At 44.6% G+C, this 19,549-nt stretch overlaps 1 protein-coding gene across 1 annotated transcript in view; it reads right to left on the reverse strand.

Moving 5' to 3' along the window:
- Positions 1 to 8,181: 8,181 nt before the first annotated feature.
- SPATA18 (spermatogenesis associated 18) overlaps positions 8,182 to 19,549 on the reverse strand; it is a 53,171-nt gene continuing 41,803 nt past the window's right edge. Inside the window, exons 9-14 of the mRNA XM_006164380.3 lie at positions 18,691 to 18,849; positions 17,463 to 17,638; positions 12,872 to 12,995; positions 11,012 to 11,095; positions 9,193 to 9,238; positions 8,182 to 8,936 (exon numbers count right to left, since the gene is read on the reverse strand). Coding sequence (XP_006164442.1) covers positions 8,929 to 8,936; positions 9,193 to 9,238; positions 11,012 to 11,095; positions 12,872 to 12,995; positions 17,463 to 17,638; positions 18,691 to 18,849 — 597 coding nt within the window. The 3' untranslated portion in view covers positions 8,182 to 8,928. The remainder of the gene's footprint in view (positions 8,937 to 9,192; positions 9,239 to 11,011; positions 11,096 to 12,871; positions 12,996 to 17,462; positions 17,639 to 18,690; positions 18,850 to 19,549) is intronic.

Here is a 19,549-nt window from a genome sequence, read left to right on the forward strand (position 1 = left end):
GGGCTGAAATTATTTTTCACTTAATACTTTGAATATATTTTCCCATTCTTTCCCAGCTTGCATTGTTTCTGAGAGAGGTCTGATATAGCCTGATGGGAAATCCTTTGAAAGTAACTTGACACTCTCTTGTCAATTTTAGTATCTTTTCTGTGGTTTTTGGTCAATCTGGCTATGATGTGCCTTGGAGAAGATCTTCTCGGGTTGATTCTTCATGGGGTCCTTTGTATTTCTTGGGTCTGGATATTTGAGTGCCTCTCTAGGTTTGGAGTTTTCTTCTAGGATTTCATGGAATAGATTATCAATACCTTTGTTAGTTTCTTCACCTTCTGGAATACTGATTATCCGGACGTTTGGGCATTTAAAGGTATCTGGTAATACTCGTATATTATTCTCATTTTGGGGGTTATTTTCTCAATCTTTTGGTGAATTTTTCTAGGTCAGGGGTTCTATCTTCTACATCTGAGATTCGATCTTCTGCATGTTCTATTTAATCTGCCTTTAATACTTTCAAGGAAGATTTTGATTTCCTGTATTACAATCTTCATCTCTTAACAGTTCCATTTGATTCTTTTTTATGGTATGTATTTCCTCTTTCAAACCATGTGAGAATTTCCTCACCTCCTAGAACTCATTGTCTCTTCTGCATTTTCTGGAGTTCGCTGTCTCTCTTCTTTTGCATCTCTGTTATCTTTGTCCCTATGAATATCCTAAATTCTTTATCTGACATTTCCACGAGTTCCATTGTACTATCTGTAGATGATGAAGAGCTGTTCTTTCCCCTTGGGGGAGAATTATTTTCTTGATTTCCCATATTGCTTGTGCCCCTGCGGTAGTAGTTTCTGGTCATCCGATGGATTATACGTTACTTCCTATCTGGCTTTTCACTGGATGTTGGACCAGAAGCAGAGGTTTGAGGCAGAGGCTTTCCAGTTAAATGGGCAGGGCTAGGCCCACCTCAGATACACATGGATTCTGGCTTTTTGCTGGGCGTTGGGTCAGGAGAGAAAACTGCTGTTCTTTATTTGACTGAAAATTTCATTTATAGCCCATAATTAACCCTATAATTATATGTATAGATGGAGTTTAAAAACACATATACTAAATTTTTAGTATTGTAGCAAATATGCTCAGAGATTTTTAAATTAGTACATCAGGGCCAGCAGGTAGCGTGGTGGTTAAGGCAGCTGGATCCCACATGGCAGGCTCCACATTTCAAGTCCTGAATCTGGAGGCTTGAAAAACATGCTGGGTATGTGTGCAGATGCATGTACATCTGTGTCTAAATCCTGAGAGGAGAATGGAGAGGTGATTTCTCACTTTCCCTCTCTGTCTCTGTCTCTCTTTCTCTCTTCAGCAAGCACACTCACCCTATGGCAAAAATCTAAAATGTAAATAAATCTAAAATGTAAATAAATACATTAGTACATCATTGCCATTAAGAAAATTAGGATATGGGGACAGCAGGTGGCATGGTGTGGTTAAGGTGTCGTACTCCCACATAGCTGGTAGTTGTTCAAGTCCTGGACCTGGTGGCTTGAAACTCATGCCAGATACATATTTGTGTGTCAAAATTCCAGAAGGAAAGTGGAAAAAAAGGCATTGTAGTGTGGCCATCCCCTCTGGGGCAGGGGTGATTTCTCACTTTCCCTCTCACTATTTCTGTCTTTCTAGCAAGTTCTAGAAGAAGAAAACTAAAAAAAGGATTATAGGTTCAACAAACAGCTGTCAAAGGACTAGTGCCTGTGGGTGATTAACTGAGTTGGAGTACCTTCATACTTCACCACGCTCTTCTGCTCTGACTGCCTTCCCTAGCTCTTTCATGTGGAGCTATGAGCCCCATAATGCATCTGCATCCTTCAACGATCTACAACCTTTCTTATATTGGTTGTACTGGGCCAGCAGGTAGCATGATGGTTAAGGTGCTGGATTCCCACTTGGCCAACCACAGTTCAAGTCCTGAACCCTGTGGCTTGCTTTCTCACTTTCTCTGTGTGTATCTCTCTCTGGTCAAATTAAAATAAATGAATGAATACATAAAATTAAATACTTCTGACAACAAACATGGGAAATCCTTTGAAAGTAACTTGACACTCTCTTGTCAATTTTAGTATCTTTTCTGTGGTTTTTGGTCAATCTGGCTATGATGTGCCTTGGAGAAGATCTTCTCGGGTTGATTCTTCATGGGGTCCTTTGTATTTCTTGGGTCTGGATATTTGAGTGCCTCTCTAGGTTTGGAGTTTTCTTCTAGGATTTCATGGAATAGATTATCAATACCTTTGTTAGTTTCTTCACCTTCTGGAATACTGATTATCCGGACGTTTGGGCATTTAAAGGTATCTGGTAATACTCGTATATTATTCTCATTTTGGGGGTTATTTTCTCAATCTTTTGGTGAATTTTTCTAGGTCAGGGGTTCTATCTTCTACATCTGAGATTCGATCTTCTGCATGATCTAATTAATCTGCTTTTAATACTTTCAAGGAAGATTTTGATTTCCTGTATTACAATCTTCATCTCTTAACAGTTCCATTTGATTCTTTTTTATGGTATGTATTTCCTCTTTCAAACCATGTGAGAATTTCCTCACCTCCTAGAACTCATTGTCTCTTCTGCATTTTCTGGAGTTCGCTGTCTCTCTTCTTTTGCATCTCTGTTATCTTTGTCCCTATGAATATCCTAAATTCTTTATCTGACATTTCCACGAGTTCCATTGTACTATCTGTAGATGATGAAGAGCTGTTCTTTCCCCTTGGGGGAGAATTATTTTCTTGATTTCCCATATTGCTTGTGCCCCTGCGGTAGTAGTTTCTGGTCATCCGATGGATTATACGTTACTTCCTATCTGGCTTTTCACTGGATGTTGGACCAGAAGCAGAGGTTTGAGGCAGAGGCTTTCCAGTTAAATGGGCAGGGCTAGGCCCACCTCAGATACACATGGATTCTGGCTTTTTGCTGGGCGTTGGGTCAGGAGAGAAAACTGCTGTTCTTTATTTGACTGAAAATTTCATTTATAGCCCATAATTAACCCTATAATTATATGTATAGATGGAGTTTAAAAACACATATACTAAATTTTTAGTATTGTAGCAAATATGCTCAGAGATTTTTAAATTAGTACATCAGGGCCAGCAGGTAGCGTGGTGGTTAAGGCAGCTGGATCCCACATGGCAGGCTCCACATTTCAAGTCCTGAATCTGGAGGCTTGAAAAACATGCTGGGTATGTGTGCAGATGCATGTACATCTGTGTCTAAATCCTGAGAGGAGAATGGAGAGGTGATTTCTCACTTTCCCTCTCTGTCTCTGTCTCTCTTTCTCTCTTCAGCAAGCACACTCACCCTATGGCAAAAATCTAAAATGTAAATAAATCTAAAATGTAAATAAATACATTAGTACATCATTGCCATTAAGAAAATTAGGATATGGGGACAGCAGGTGGCATGGTGTGGTTAAGGTGTCGTACTCCCACATAGCTGGTAGTTGTTCAAGTCCTGGACCTGGTGGCTTGAAACTCATGCCAGATACATATTTGTGTGTCAAAATTCCAGAAGGAAAGTGGAAAAAAAGGCATTGTAGTGTGGCCATCCCCTCTGGGGCAGGGGTGATTTCTCACTTTCCCTCTCACTATTTCTGTCTTTCTAGCAAGTTCTAGAAGAAGAAAACTAAAAAAAGGATTATAGGTTCAACAAACAGCTGTCAAAGGACTAGTGCCTGTGGGTGATTAACTGAGTTGGAGTACCTTCATACTTCACCACGCTCTTCTGCTCTGACTGCCTTCCCTAGCTCTTTCATGTGGAGCTATGAGCCCCATAATGCATCTGCATCCTTCAACGATCTACAACCTTTCTTATATTGGTTGTACTGGGCCAGCAGGTAGCATGATGGTTAAGGTGCTGGATTCCCACTTGGCCAACCACAGTTCAAGTCCTGAACCCTGTGGCTTGAAAATCATAAGTAAATAAGGGCCAGCAGGTGGCATGTGGCTAAGGCACTGGACTCTCACATGACTGACTACAGTTCGAGTCCCAGACCCAGTGGCTTGAAACTCACACCAGGCACGTATGTGAACGTGCCCAAAATACCAAGAGCAGAATGGAGGAGGAGGAATTGCGGTGTGGCCATCCCCCAGGGGGTAATTTCTCACTTTCTGTCTCTCTATCAAGCACGTGCACCTATAGCAAAAATCTCTCTAAAAGGGACCAGCAAATGGTGTAACTGTTATGTTGCTGGACTCCCAGGTAGTCAACCACGGTTTGAGTTCCAGACCTGGTGGCTCAAAACGCAAGCTGGGTGTGTGTATATGCGTGCCCAAAATCCCAACAGGAGAATGGAGGAGAAGGGATTGTGGTGCAGACATCCCCACAGGGGCTGATTTCTTGCTTTCTGTCTCTGTCTCTCTGGCAAGTGCGTGCTCCCTATAGCAAAACAAAACAAAAAAACTCTCTAAAAAAAATAATAAAACCACAAATAAATAGGTAAATAAAGAGAAAATATTTTAAAATAAATAAATTTGCTGTGCTCTGACCCCATCTTTTCCCTTTCTTCCATCATATCTGATCTCTCTGCCAGGAACATCACCAAGGAATGTATCTGGACACAACATTGAACTCCACGAAAGCCAGAACTTCCTCCACGGCATTCCCAGTGGTGTGTACTTAGCCGGTACTCGGGCGCGGCCAGGAAGTATTCAATGAGTGATGAACGAACACGTGAGTGACAAACACAGAACTAAGGCTACATGCCATGGAGAGAGAAAAACAAGACAGAATCTTATCCTGAAATCAAAGGCCTTGGGACAAGCCCGCCCAGGGAGGCAGATGGATAGATCCCTTACCTATAAAGGCGAGCACACACTGACATTTGCGTGGGAGTAACTGAAATAATTGAAGTGAAACTCCATGACAACATGCAGCACTACTCAGAGAGCACAGCTCCAATATCACAATGGGTAGTGAGTAAAATCGATTCTGTGGGCAGGCAGCATGCTGGGGCCACATGCACAGTGCCTGGCTCAGGTTCTGAGTTCAAGTCCCAAGGTCTGCCCACACACGCGTGCCCGTGCTTCTGGCTGGCTGAGGCTGGGGATGGATCATAGTGTGAAACCACCAGTGGGGGGCCCCTCTTTCTCTTTCTCTCCCCATCCCATGAAGAAATAAATGCACTTTAAATATACATGTACACATAATTAAAAATAAAGCTCGCAATTTAGCTGCACTGGAGAACCGCAGCCACACCAGGATGGGCCTCAGAGCAGTTCACATTTGCCGAATGAATTGGTGACCGGGGTCAGGCCTCGCAGATCGATATGGGTGAAGGGCATCGCTGAATTTGGGAATTCAATTCTCAACTGAACCGGTCTGGGAAGTATTTCATGATGGGTGAAGTCTTTTTAATAAGCAAAATGAGAAATAGTGATTGACTGTTTAAAAAAATTATAATAATAATTATTGGGAAAAGCATGGAAAAGATATTGAATGATAAAGCAGGGAGATTGATATCTCTGTATTGACTGACATGCATGGCATTCCCTTTTGAAAAAGCAATGGAAGTCAATGTAAAGTTATATGTAATCTAGTGTAATAGAAAGAAGATTATGATGATAATAAAAAAAAAAAAAAATTTGGGAATTCAGAAGGAAGGCCTTTCATTGCAAAAAAACAACAGTTGGGACCAGTAGTCGGCGTAATGGCTATGTTACTGAACTCCCATGTAAGTTATCGCGGTTAGAGTCCTGGACCTGGTGGCTTAAACTCATGCCGGGCATGTGTGTGTGCATGCCCAAGATCCCGAGAGGAGAGTGGAGGGGAAGCGATTGTGGTGTGGCCATTCTCCCTGGGGGGGGTGGGGGGTGGGTGATTTCTCACTTTCTGTCTCTCTGTCTCTCTTTTTCTGGTGAGCACACGCATCCTATAGCAAAAACCTCTCAAAAAAAAAAAAAAAGAAAAAAAAGAATCAACAGTTACAAAGCATTTTTTCTTGATTTTATTATTAGTTATTAAACCAATGACACATGAACATTTACCCCAGTTACAAAATATGTCCTTTTTATGTTTCAAAATCTCTCAGGATAAGGTACAGGCCCAAAAGAAATGACTACAGGTCAGCTTGCTTTGATTTTTTAAGGATTCTTTCCAGAAATGGTTCTAGACCAGTCAACATTCTGTGTGTCTAGTTCAAATCAGAAAAGTGACAGAGAAACAGCCAGACAAGACAAAAGTGCATAGACCGAGCTACACGGGGCCTTTCTTGAAATCAGAGTGTGCCCTCAGCTCCCGGAAACAGCGCTCTGGCCTGTCTGCATTTTCACGACTTACTGAGACCCTGGGAAGGACCTTTCACCATGTGACACTATGGTTTCAGCACACAGTGGCTGTTCCAGGATTGTAACTGCTGTGCAAACCAGGGCAAGACTATCAGTTTTTATTCTTTGAAACATGTCCAAGAGTGGTCCAGCATGTCAGAAAACCACACTCAGTGGTAACACTGGGTCTTCGAGCTCCATACGGCACCTATCGGTCTGTATTTGTAGCTGGTGATTCTACATAAAGGTACAGCACCTAGTGACCTAGCTGTATTATCCGTGTGGCTATAGCCAAGATATTTTTTTTACCAAAATCTGTTTGGTTTCATTAAAAACTTGCTTTCCTTTTTTTCTACTTTATATTAATTAGGATACTATCTTCAGTGTTTAAAATTATATACATATATATATATATATATATATGCATATAGATTATATTAACTTTGACTTTCATTTCAGGATATTTTTTATCAGAATAAAATACTTGTTTTTGTTTGTTAGAGAAAGATTTTTGGTATAGGGTACATGCACTTGCCAGAGAGACATAGAAAGCAAGAAATCATCCCCTAGGGAGATGACCATGCCACAATCCCTTCTCTTCCATTCTCCTCTCGGGATCTTGGATATGCACACACATGTGCCCAGCGTGAGTGTTAAGTTGCCAGGTCCAGGACTCAAACCACGTTCAACCACATGGGATCCAGCAATGCAACTGTTATGCCATCTGCTGGTCCCAGAATAAAACATGTGCTCTAAAAAGGGCATTCCAAATGGAAAGATCTGAAGACATGAGAGTAGGGAGGATAAGTGTAGATTCCAGAGACCGTGAGGGAGGAGGGTAGATGGGAGAGGCAAAGGGTAGGAACTCATAACAGACCTGGGAGTGTCAAGTTCTCTGACCTCCTGAACTCTGTAAGAAAACTGAGGTTCAGAGAGGCGAAGTTGTTTTCCAAAGGTCACAGAACAAGCTGATGCCCAAACTGGGACCAGGAGCTGCCTGGGCCTCTGTCCCTTCTAGCACCTGCGTAGCCTCCAAGTGATGGGAGCTAAATGTGCGAGGGGGAGAAACCGAGCTCCTGCCAGGACAAGCGGCCAACGGGCTCCAGGCTGGGACTGGGAAGGCGCCCCCACCCAGGGCGCCAGCGCTGGAGCTCTGAGATGCTGGGGCCGTTGGGACTAGGGAGGCGTCCCCACCCAGGGTGCCAGCGCTGGAGTGAGGTGCTGGGGCCGTTGGAGCTTCGCCTCAGGATAGGGTTTAGGCACAGCAGGCTTTAGGCACTGCACTTCCCAAGTGGAGCTGTGGTCAGTTCAGAGTGTCCTCAAAAGGTATGCCGAGAAAGCAAGCAGTCCCCAGTAAGGCTTGTGTTTAAGGCTGCTTGGAAGTGAAAGAAAAATGCAGGAAAAAACGTCATGTCACTTATCTGAGAAAGCAGGTTCCGTTCTTCTCGGACGTGAGCTTCACGAGTACTTCACAGTGAAGCGACGCAACCCGGGCTCCATTTAAAATCAGTGAGATGGTTTAGGTAGACTAGGTAAGTGCGTATCTCAAGTGACTTTAATATTGAACATGTGCTTTAAACAGTATGAAACAGCGTCAGCCGGTGGCCTGGAGGTTAAGGTGGTTGATCCCACATGGCTGACTTTATGGTTCGTATGCCAGACCTGGTGGCTTGGAACTCATGCTGCGCACTTGTGGATGCGTGCCCAAAATCCTGAGAGGAGAACGGAGCAGAAGGGATTGTGGCATAGCCATCTCCTCTGGAGGGTGATTTCTCACTTTCTCTCTCTCTCTACCCCCCATCTCTGTCAGTGAGCACACATACCCTATAACAAACTTAAAAAAAAAAAGAAAACATAAAACTAAAACAAAAGTATGGAACATCTCAGGAGGTAAACAAAAAGAATTCCATTTTTCTCAAAGCTGGCTTTCTAATCCTATCACTGCCCCACATCTAGCAAGTAAGAAAGTCTCAACAAGGCAGCTTGGACTTCGGGACTCACTAAACCACACTGAACCCTCAGAGGAAGACCAGAGAAGCAAGCCGCTTCCTCTCTGCTCACGAATCCCCATCTTCTACTGTAGCCTTCCATCACGGCTACGGTGTGAGCCCCTCAACCTGAGCCTAGGGCTGTCTTCCAAACCTTCAGAAGAAACGAAAACCCCCACCGCTGGTTTCAAGGTAAAGCTACCAACGATGACACCATGAAAATCAAGATTACGAGCTAAACGGACTGGAAACGACAGTGGCTTGTCTTTGCTTCTGAACTCAGCACAGGAAAGACATTCTAGTGTGCCCGGCTAGTTGCTAAGAAAAAGCCCTGTATCTCGGGGTGCCAATCCTGAACCTTTGTCATGGACTTTGCTTCAAATGAATAGGATCCTAAACACCTAGGCAATCATTTTTATGGAATTAATGGAATCCGTGTCTAAAAAATAAAATAAAATGCAATATATCTAAAGTTACAAACGTGCTGAAGCCAAAACGTTTAACTCTCTGTGCGGTGTGATACACAGAATTGCCTTTCACATTATCGTAAGTGAGATCTGAGGCAGACACAGCGGAGGACGAAGGTGCTGCGGGGGCTGGCCGTCACTGTGGACGGTGACACAGGAACAGGTCCGGCGCTTTTAAAACCCTGCAGAGGAAAAGAAGCAGCTCGTTGTTACAGTCACTTCCCTGGATTTTCTCTCGGAAGCACTTAAATGGAAGTGGGATGGTTAACCTGGGCTCCCAGCAATAAACCTCTCTGGTCTGGAAGAGGCTCCTCCTAGGTAACCCCGCAAAGGTACCATCAGTCAGGGGCCCGGAAACAAAAGGCATGAGGAGGAGGGAAAAGCTATTCCCGCACAATGCGACTTCCAGAAAGAGTTCCAGGAAGCTGTCTTACTTACTTGGCAATCCACATCTTATTGGAGAAGGGCTCCGACTTCGAGACAACTGGAAGAAATCAAAGCGTAACATGAATTACAGAGCAGACAGTTGGCGCTCAAAGGATGCAGCTTTTCTGTTTTTGATTTCCCTAAAACCAGCTCAGTAGTTCCCTAAGGCATTTGTAGAATTATGAATTTTTCCCCGTAAGGTTGACCACTGTGGTTCCTTTCATACTTCTTAAAGTAAATGGACACTCACCTTAGTTTACATTATATTATGGACCAAAAGCTGAGTTCGATGGCCTGGGAGCAGCCATATGACAGTCAACGCTGTCCAGAAATTATTATATTATATTTGGGTCCTTGGAAAAGTCCTGACCTACTTTTGCACAGAAAAACACAGAAAAAATATGTCATGACTTTTCTGACAACCCAGTAACATCTGAGTAATTAAAGCTAAAATGATGATAGAGTATCCAGCCATCCTTTATGTAAGCGAGCTCTTGTGTCCAAAACCCTGCCCTAGTAATGAAGGCTAGGGGTAGTCAGAAAAGAATCATTTCTATCTATTTCTTTCTTTACAATTATTCATTTACTTTTTATTTATTACTGTTATTACTTTTTAATTTGCTATAGGGCATATGCACACAATCAGAGAGAGAGGGAAGTGAGAAAGCAAGCCACCAAGTCCGAGACTTGAGCTACATACAGCCAGCCATGGGGGAGTCCAGCGCCTTAACCCCCTGCTGGTCCCAAGAATCACTTTCTGAATTTCACTTTTTAACTTTCTCCTTCCCCACCACTCTCTCTCCTAAAACGAGGCTGAACAAACGTTTAAAACCCTTTTCTTTGATGGAGCGGCAAATGCTAGCCTCCCTGGCGTTCGCATGTCTTGATCCAGCCCTGTATGCAAAACACACTGACTATTATTTGTTGAATAAATAAACCCGTGGTAAGTCAAAATTATGTTTTCAGGGATGTTGTCTCCATAGTTTTCAGTGATGTTTTTGCTGTTATTTTTTTTTCTTTGACCGAGTATTAGTAAGCTCTCCAAGAACTAATATACAAAGAAACGAACCTTATTTCTCCCCACTTCAAAGTTAGGAACAAATTAATATTTCCAATGCCCTTTATAAAGGCATAAAATATTGAAGTCCAGACCACTCGAACAGCTTCTCAGAACTCATAACAATAATTTCTACAGGAAGCCAGATGGCGGCATAGTGGTAATGCAGATCGACCCACACCAGAAGGTCCTTGGTTTGAGCCCTGAGACCTCCCTGTATAGCTGTCACACACGAGGGTACCCATGATCTGGACTAGCTGCTTCTGACAGTGGATTGCAGCGTAAGAACTCTTTGAGAGTGCCTGTTTCTCTATATCTCTGTGTGTCTTTCTCTAATGGAAGAACTAAATAAATAGATCTTAAAATAATAATAATCTCTAGCAGACTCACAGACCTGTGCCCAGATCAGCTGACTGCGGTATTTCATTCTCTGTTTGCAAAACTGTCTAACCTGTAACAATCCATGTCAAATATCAAAATAAAACTAGGAAACAAGTAAAGTGTGTTATTCCTGCTTTCTATTTGGTCATCAGAAAAGTCATGCCCTATTTTTCTGTTTTTTCTAAGCCAAAGTGTGTCATGACTTTTCTGATGGCCCATAGAAAGCTAAATCCCTTAGCACAGAGAGGTAAGAAAAACAATTTGAGGTTAACGTTATTGCAACAGGTTCTCTTTCAACCTGTAGACTTAAAGTCACCTCTCTTCTAGGCAACAAAGCAAAGACATTGACCAGCCGGGGGAGTTCTGTGTAAAAATCATTTGAAAGACACGTACCGTGCTTAAACCAATACGGCTACGAGGGTAAACTGGACTTAGGCTCCTGCTTCGACATCGGCTTACAGATCGCACCGAATTCCACTAGAGAGAGAGAGAGCGAGAGCGAAGAGCTTGCAAAAGACAAATGCGGCTACGTCAATATGCATACCCCGCAGAACAAGAGGTTTTCCTGACATGATTACACTTGCCCTTGACTGATCATCACACGGACCACACATCTTCCAACTCCTAGAGCTTCCCAACACTCGGCAATAACTCTGGGTTCTTCTCAAATGAAATCCTATTACAGTGAACCCAGGGACATTCTACTACTGGGTCATTGGAAAAGTCATGATGTATTTTCCTACGTTTGCAAAAATGCATCATGACTTGGCTGAGGACCCCCTAGCGCAAGCCCTTGGTGCTGGTGGTTGTTTCATGTGGTTGTTTTGTTTTTTTGTTTGTCTTTGACTACACATTTGCTTTGCAGTTGGAGAGTGTTAGCTCCTTGTGGGAGGGGCTTTCTTTTCTTCATTACTAAGTCCTTAGCCAAAGGGTCACAACTAACTCTTGAATGAATATCATGAGTGAAGCGAATGAATAAATGAAAACTATTACTGTCCACTTATGAACGAGATGAACAAATAAGTTATGTCCATAAAATGAGACTTCACTAGTAAAATCCTTCTACACTTTTCCCTGCATTCAACTCTTCTTTCTCAAGTCCTTCCTTGAACTATCACTTTCAGATTAAAGCTTGGGCAGATGCTGGTGACGGTCTTGATGGCGGAGGAGCCAGCTACACAGCAGTTGCTATTTGATGGAGAACATTTGGGCAGTGGCCAGGTCTTCGCCCTCCCTTCCAATCGGCATTGCAGTTGGGAGGTTTATAACAGAGTGATGGCTGAGGGGCAAGCACGTGTTCTGAGTTGGTCCCTGAGAGCACGTGTGGTTTGGGGGCTCAACTTCTGTAGCACGACCCATTTTATTGAGATGCTACTCATCGCAATGGGATTTTTAAACTTTAAAACCCTCTTCTAAGGTTCTTTGAGAATCAACTTCTCCTCTAAATGTGCGTGGAGCTGCCATGAGGCATTTGCCCTGTTCTCCGGTTCGAAGAGAACAGGGGTAGAGACCAGCAGAGGGTGACTTTGCTCCGCACTGACGACTTCACTTCAGAATTTACTTAGCTATTGCAAGGACAGACAGGGGTGGAAACGACACATGATCAATACAGAAATCCACACACTTGTGGCCACCAGCTCCACCCCCCACTACAACACACGCACACACTCGCACACGCACGTGCTCAATGCTCCACTGGGAGGGCTACTCCGTTACTTAACATGTCTCCAGCCATTCGATAGCCAATGTGTCTACGGAGCATTGTCCCAAACTGAGTGGCTCCTCCCCTCACTTCCTCTGTTTTTTTCCTTCATCCCTCCCCTCCTTATAGATCATACGAAGGAGAGAAAAACCAGGCACTGTCATAGTTTCCCAAAATGGAGAGCCACCAGTAAAATTTCCCAAATTATTTCCTAAACTTTAATCGCTTTTAAATGCTTACAGCAAGATGAGTTCAGAGGATTTGCCCTTAAAATATAATCATCTCTCTAAGATGGAGGCGGCAGCTACAATGAGTTCCATCTTATAAATAAAGCAGCACAGAAGTTACTGTCAGGACATTATGGAGAATCATGTTAGAATCAGAGAAAAGAATCTATTCTTTCCCGGGCCACAGCTTTCCTCTCCTTTGCATGAAGTCATATCAAACAACTCTTTATACACTTCTTTTATAGAATCTTTGGGTTTATAAATGTTCTCGAACTTGTGAATCAAACACTTGGGATGAACTGTCACTATGCAAGGCCACCGTACAAAAGCCCCTCTCCTGGTGACAGCTTCTCCCTTCATAATGACACAGTCGTTCTCCATGAGAGCGGGCCACACGTGGTAGAAGACCAAGGGAGCGGTGAAATCCGAGTCGTAGCTGCGGCGGTACCTGCGTGAGCAGCAGAGGGCGAGAAAGAGACGGTGAGCAGCCAGGCCGCATGGCCAGGGGGCATCAGCTCTGTTCACTTCTTACTGTGGATCCCGATTCTGGTCTTAGCGAGATGGTCAGAGCCAGATGGTGAAGCAGCAGCAACACAACCAAGCTCACGTAGACAGGTCCTCGGTTCCCCAAGACCTCCCTGTACCCGCTAGGGCTGTGAACATCCCCAAGCGCATGGTCCAGCCTACTTGAGGCTGGGGTGGGATCACGGCACAGAGGCCCTGTGAGGGTGCCCCCCAACTCTCTCTCTTAAGAAAGAAATAAATAGGCTTTAAAAAAAGAGAAAGAGATGGGGCCAGCATGTGGCATGGTGGTTAAGGTACTGGTCAACTGCAGTTCAAGTCCCAGACTAGCAGCTTGAAAATCACACTGGGTGCATGTGTGTGCATGCCCAAAATCTCAAGAAGAGAATGGAGGAGGAAAAGGGATTAACGAAGCATGACCATCCCCCCAAGGGGTGACTTCTCACTTTACCTTTCTCTGTCTCTCTCTGGCAAAAACACATACCCTATGGGAAATTATTAAAAAAAAATTAAATTAAATTTAAAAAAAAAAAAAAAAAAAAAGCAGAGAGAGAGAGTGATGGGCGTAGACTTAACCAGTGACACTAGGCCTCAGCATGAACTCACTAAACCAAGTCATGCCAGACCAATCTTATTCTTTCTCTTCTTGGGACTTCTGAGCTGCAGTTCAGAAAAACTCAAGAGACAGGGGTGTGGTGGCGCCCGCCCTATGGCAGAAAAACTCAAGAGACAGAGACGATGTGAAGTACCATAAGGTTTCCTGTAAGATTTCTCACATGTCTGTGTGCACAGTGAAAGAAATGCAGGTGGATAGTTAACTTAAACAGGTGGGTCAGAAACTGACCGAAGAGCACCTGGAGAAAGATGTTAAGAGAGCTTGCACGGTCCTATCATTGGCCGATATGTTCGTCAACGACTTGCGTGAAATACAGAAAACATGTGAAAGGTGGAGGGTGGGTCATTTAAAAAAGAAAAGAACAGATGACTAGCCAAAAAATAACTCAGCAGGCTGGACAATAAGTTGAAGCTGATAAGATACAAGGCCAAGTGGATACACGTGAGGTCCGGCAGTGGCGTCTGAAAAGTACTGAGTTACTGGGAAAGTCATGACACATTTTTGCATAGAAAAACCTAGAACAATACATCATGACCTTCCCGATGAACTACTGGTTCATCGCACAAGTCGAGGAGACAGATGGCGTAGCGACAGCACACGGAAAATATAATGGCGGGTGTTGGTTGGACTCAGAACGAACCGACGGTGTTGCAGGGCGAGAAGGAAGGCAGGCAAGCTGCTGCGGACTGGCTGAGCTCACAGAGCGACAGATGGGTGAAGAGGCTTGGTCCCTGGAGGCCGGTCGGTTCCAACCGCAGGCTGACACTTAGCTGTGAACACTTTCTTTCAAAGGAATGTTAAAAGGGCACAGAATGTCAAATCTAATTTTTTAAAAACATCAATATCTTGGGGCCAGCCAGTGGCATGGTGGTTAAGGTGGCTGGATCCCACATGGCCAACAGCACGGTTTGAGTCCTGGCTCCGGCAGCTTGAAAAATACACTGGCGCCTTTTGGCCGGAACCGCCATCTTCCAGTAATTCACCAAACTGACAGACACAGCGGGAAAGAGGAGAGGCACCCGATGTATGTTCTCTAGGCCTTTTAGAAAACATGAGCGGTTCCTTTGGCAACATATATGAGAATCTACAAGAAAGGTGATAGTGTAGACATCAGGGGATGGGTACTGTCCACAAAGGAATGCCCCTCAAATGTGACCATGGCAACACTGGGGGAGTCTACAATGTTACCCAGCACGCTGTTGGCATTGTCCTGAACAGACAAGTTAAGGGCAAGATTCTTGCCAAGAGAATAAATGTGCGTATTGAGCATATGAAGCATTCTAAGAGCAGAGACAGCTTCCTAAAACGTTGAAGGAAAATGAGCAGAAAAAGAAGGAAGCCGAAGAGAAAGGGACCTGGATTCAACTGAAGCGCCAGCCTGCTCCACCCAGAGAAGCCACTGTGTGAGAACCCATGGAAAGGAGCCTGAGCTACTGGAACCTAGTCCCTGTGAATTCATGACACGAAGGGTGTTAAAAATAAACTAATCTGTGGTCTATGAAAAAAAAAGAAAGAAAAAAACACAGTGGCACATGTGCATGTGTGCCCCAAATCCCAAGAGAATAGAAGAGAGGGGATTACAGTACGGTCATTTGCCTGGGGGGATGATTTCTCACTTTTTCTCTCTCTTTCTCCCCCTAGTGAGCACATGCACCCTATAGCAAACTTAAAAAAAAGAAAAAAAAAATTTACTAAAGCCATGAGGCCAGAGAAGGAGGATTTGAGTACAGGTATTCCTCTACTTACAGTAGGGTTATGTTCCAATAAGCCCACCATAGTCTGAAAATGCACCTAACACACCAAACATCCTAGCTTAACACGCCCAGAACTCTCAGCCTACCTGAAATATGCTCAGAACACGGAGACCAGCCTGCAGCAGGACGTCACCTAACACAAGGCCTGGTTCATAATAAGCTCTCGATCATCTCGTGTAACGGATTTAACACTGCGCTGGAAATGGAAACCAGAATGGCTGTCTGGGTACCCTGGTACGGCTCCTACCGAACGCCCATCACTGACACCTTGGCAGAGTCGAACGCTGAGTGGTCCGTGCTAAGCCAAGAATCGCCTGTAGCTGCTTTCAGACATGTGAAGGGCTGCCAGGGTGAAAGGGATTCAATCTGTTCTGTGAGATTCCAAGCTGCTAGGAATTCCAGTTCACGGCTCAGCAGCCCAGGTGTGGGGGCCACAGAATGCCCCCAAACCAGCACGTTCCCCCTGGCTACAGGATGGAAGCAGAGGCCCCACAGAGAACAGTAAAATGTGCCGATGCTAGAAATTAGGACAGGGGATGTTCCTGAGCGGTCCTCGCCATCCTTTACAAGAGAAAGGAATGAAAGGAAACAGATGAAGACAAAATGCTCTGTAAGGGCACTAGGGGACCCAGCTGAGGTAGTGCTCTAAAATCTAGCTCTTCCATGGCACGCAGGGAATGAGTATGGCCACCCGAAAGCCGGTTGTTGGTGGGATTTGTGTAAATGAAAGAAAGGGATATGGTCTCCCGCATCAACAAGCGGGCACAGATGGAGGGCACCACCAACCCGTAACCCTACGGCCTGAACAAAATCCCAGAGCTAAGGGGCCGGCAGGTGGCATGGTGGTTAAGGGTGCTGGACTCCCACATGGCTGACTGCGGTTTAAGTCCCGGACCTGGTGGCTTGCTTTTTCATTTTCTCTCTCTCTCACTCTGTCCCTCTCTGGTCAAATTAAAATAAATAAATAAGGTTAAATAAAGTAGTTCTTAAAAAAAAAAATCAAATCAAAAATCCAGAACTACTACTTCCTGAGCACTCACTACATGCCAGCTAGTGCCCTACGTGCTTTCCTGAATTATCTAAACGAACCTGCAGCCCGAGGGAGTAGAAATGATCATTTCCTCCATGAGAAGAAACTAAGGAACATGCCCAAGATGATATAGCCAAGAAGCAATGGAGCCGGGATTCGAACTCAGACAGCTTAAGGTCAAAGCCTGCATCCTTACCCACAAGCTTGGTCTCTTTCCAGATAAACTCCAGCTATATCCTAAGACATCATGAAGTTATTTCAATAAAATGTTACAAAGGTTAAAATTTCATTTCCTCTCATTTATCAGGGAATTATTTACTGTGTAAAACTTGGTAGATGTTTAATGGTCCTAGACAAAAGATGGAGAGCATTTGTGGGTGCTTGCTAAACTGTACATACCTAAGCCTCACCCTGGACATAAAAGACCATGGAATATGACCCAGGAATCTACATTTCCAACAAGTACCTTGAGTTATTAATGTGGGTGATTCACACACCACCTTGGAGAAACTTGGCTTAAATAATGCACTAGAAATCATTTCATTTATAAAGCACCTTTCTTTCTTTCTTTTTTTTTTTTTTTTGGTAGAGGTTTTTGCCTTAGGGTGTATGCACTCACCAGAGACAGACAGAGACAGAGAGACAGTGAGAAATCATCCCCCGGGGGGATAGCCATGCCGCAATCCCTTCTCCTCCATTCTCCTCTTGGGATTTTGGGCACACACACACATACCCAGCATGAGTTTCAAGTCATCGGATCCAGGACTTGAACCCCTGTCAGCCACGTGGCAGTCTAGCAACATAACTGCTACACCATCTGCTGGCCCAAAGCACCTTTCTTTTAAAATGTTCCAGACAGGCTTGGAGTACTCCTCCGCTCTCCCCAAAGATCAATGTGTTCAAGAGGAAATGACCCAGCATGGGGCCCTGCCTGCAGGGCAGAGGAGGAGGGGCAGGGCCAGGAAGCCCAGGAGCTTCTGCTGTGTCTCTTACTTGCAATCGTTAAAAATTTCCCCATCCGCCCCAAAGGCGATGTCTAGGGGTGGCTCTAGAGCCTGCATGGCAAAAGCAATGCAGCAGATCTCCTGGATAAAGTCGCTGAGCACACAGAAGTCCACTTCAGGGGGGAATGAAATCTTGGGGTTGACATTCATGGCTCGGACCACATCCTGAAAAACAAAAGACGGGACCCCTTGTTACCAGCCCATCACGAGAAGCCCGGACATCCTACGTATCGTATGCCCGAGGGGAGGCGGGCGAAGAACATGAGAGAAAGCACCAGAAACCAGAAAAACAGTGGCTGGCCTGAACGGAGAAAGATGGGGTCACTCATTAATAGGGACACAGGAAAGATGATGACCCAAGAGGACAAACGACACACTAAAGGCCAAGAGAGCCCCTCGGAAACAGTAAAGGAGAAAACCTTCCGAGGTCTTTAAATTTCCTTATTCTTCCATCCTGGGCAGGAGTATAAGGTGTCAACATAGAACTCAGAACTGTTCAAAATCTGTAATAAAAACCATTACAACAGCTTGCTTTTACAGAGCATCTACTATGTGCCAAGACTCATGCTAAGCAAATTACCTTCTCTCTGCCATTTTATCCTCCCGATAGCTCTACACTGCAATGGCCACTGTCCTCATTTAGAGTAGAAAGCTAAAGACCGGAAAGGTTACATAAATGTGTAAGGCCACACAGTCAGTAAGCGGCAGAGTCAGGATGCGAATCTGCACAGATCTTTCCTGAAGTCTTTGCTCTTAAGATCTATATGTTCTTAGGGCCAGTGGTGGCGTGGTGGTTAAGGTGCTGGACTCCCACATGGCCAATCATGGTTCAATTCCTGGACCTAGCAACATGCTTTCTCACTTTCCCTCTTTCTCTGTCTCTCTCTGGTGGGTGCATGTGCCCTGTAGCAAATTTAAAAAGTAATAATAATGATCATAAAATTAAATAAATAATTCTTTTTTTCAAGATCTATGATATTCTTTTTCCCCACTCAACAGTGCATTTGTAGGCTAGAACTACGAAGCTCAACATTTTCCTCCAATAAGATGTTTAAAGAAGAAATGCTGTGATGGCTGGAGCCAGAGGGGCTGAAGGCTGGTCCTTGGGTCTCCTGCACTGCAGGGAAGCAGCAGTGGCCGCGCGAGGAATTCCTGAGCGGCCAGCTCTCACCGAGCATGACAGCAGCGAATCAGTGTGGCAGGGACAAGACACTCACATTGACACTGCTCTGGGAGTCGTACAGGTCCAGGTGACAAATGATGTAATCCATTACTGCGTTCTCAAAGTCATTGGAGCCCGCGTAAGTCGGCGTCAGCGACTTCCTCACGCGGATCTTGAAATGTCTGAATGCCATTTTAGCCACATGGAACGCCTCCTGCACCGGAAATACTGCGACATTAGTGTGTGTGTGTGTGTGTGTGTGTGTGTGTGTGTGTGTGTGAGAGAGAGAGAGGTACAAGCGAGGAATGGGAAAGGATCAAACCGCACAGGGTCCCAGTCTCCTGGTAACTACGCGCAGTTGGTCAAACGCATTTTTAATCCAGGGGAAAATACACCTCTACACTTTGAAAAGTTCGTAAATACAGTATAACAATCCACGCTCACTGCTTTCAAGACAGTTGACCATCGTTCTGGGGATTTGTGGGAGCAGGAGGCAGGACCTGGGTGAGCTTCAAGGAAGTACACGCTGGGCGGTGAGCCCGCTGCAATATTCTCTTAGTAGTCAAGAAATAAGAGGAAACCATGGTCCAGTGTTTGACTCATACTTAAACACGCATCCCCAGCAGGTGTGTTTCCTAAATAGCTATGAAAGGCCTGTGATGTGGCAGGCGTTGGGACGACCTGGTTATTTATTTATTTATTTATTTATTTATTTATTTATTTAGAAGGGCGCGGGCGCTCGCCAGACAGACAGAGACATAGAGACAGAAAGCGAGAAATCGCCCCACAGAGGGGATGGTCACGCCGTAATCCCTTCTCCATTCTCCTCTTGGGATCTTGGGCACGCTCGCACACGCACCCGGCGTGAGTTTTAAGCCACCGGGTCCGGGACATGAACCGCGGTCAACTATGTG

Source organism: Tupaia chinensis, unplaced genomic scaffold (assembly GCF_000334495.1).
Source record: "Tupaia chinensis unplaced genomic scaffold, TupChi_1.0 Scaffold143615_1, whole genome shotgun sequence".
NCBI lineage: Eukaryota > Metazoa > Chordata > Mammalia > Scandentia > Tupaiidae > Tupaia > Tupaia belangeri.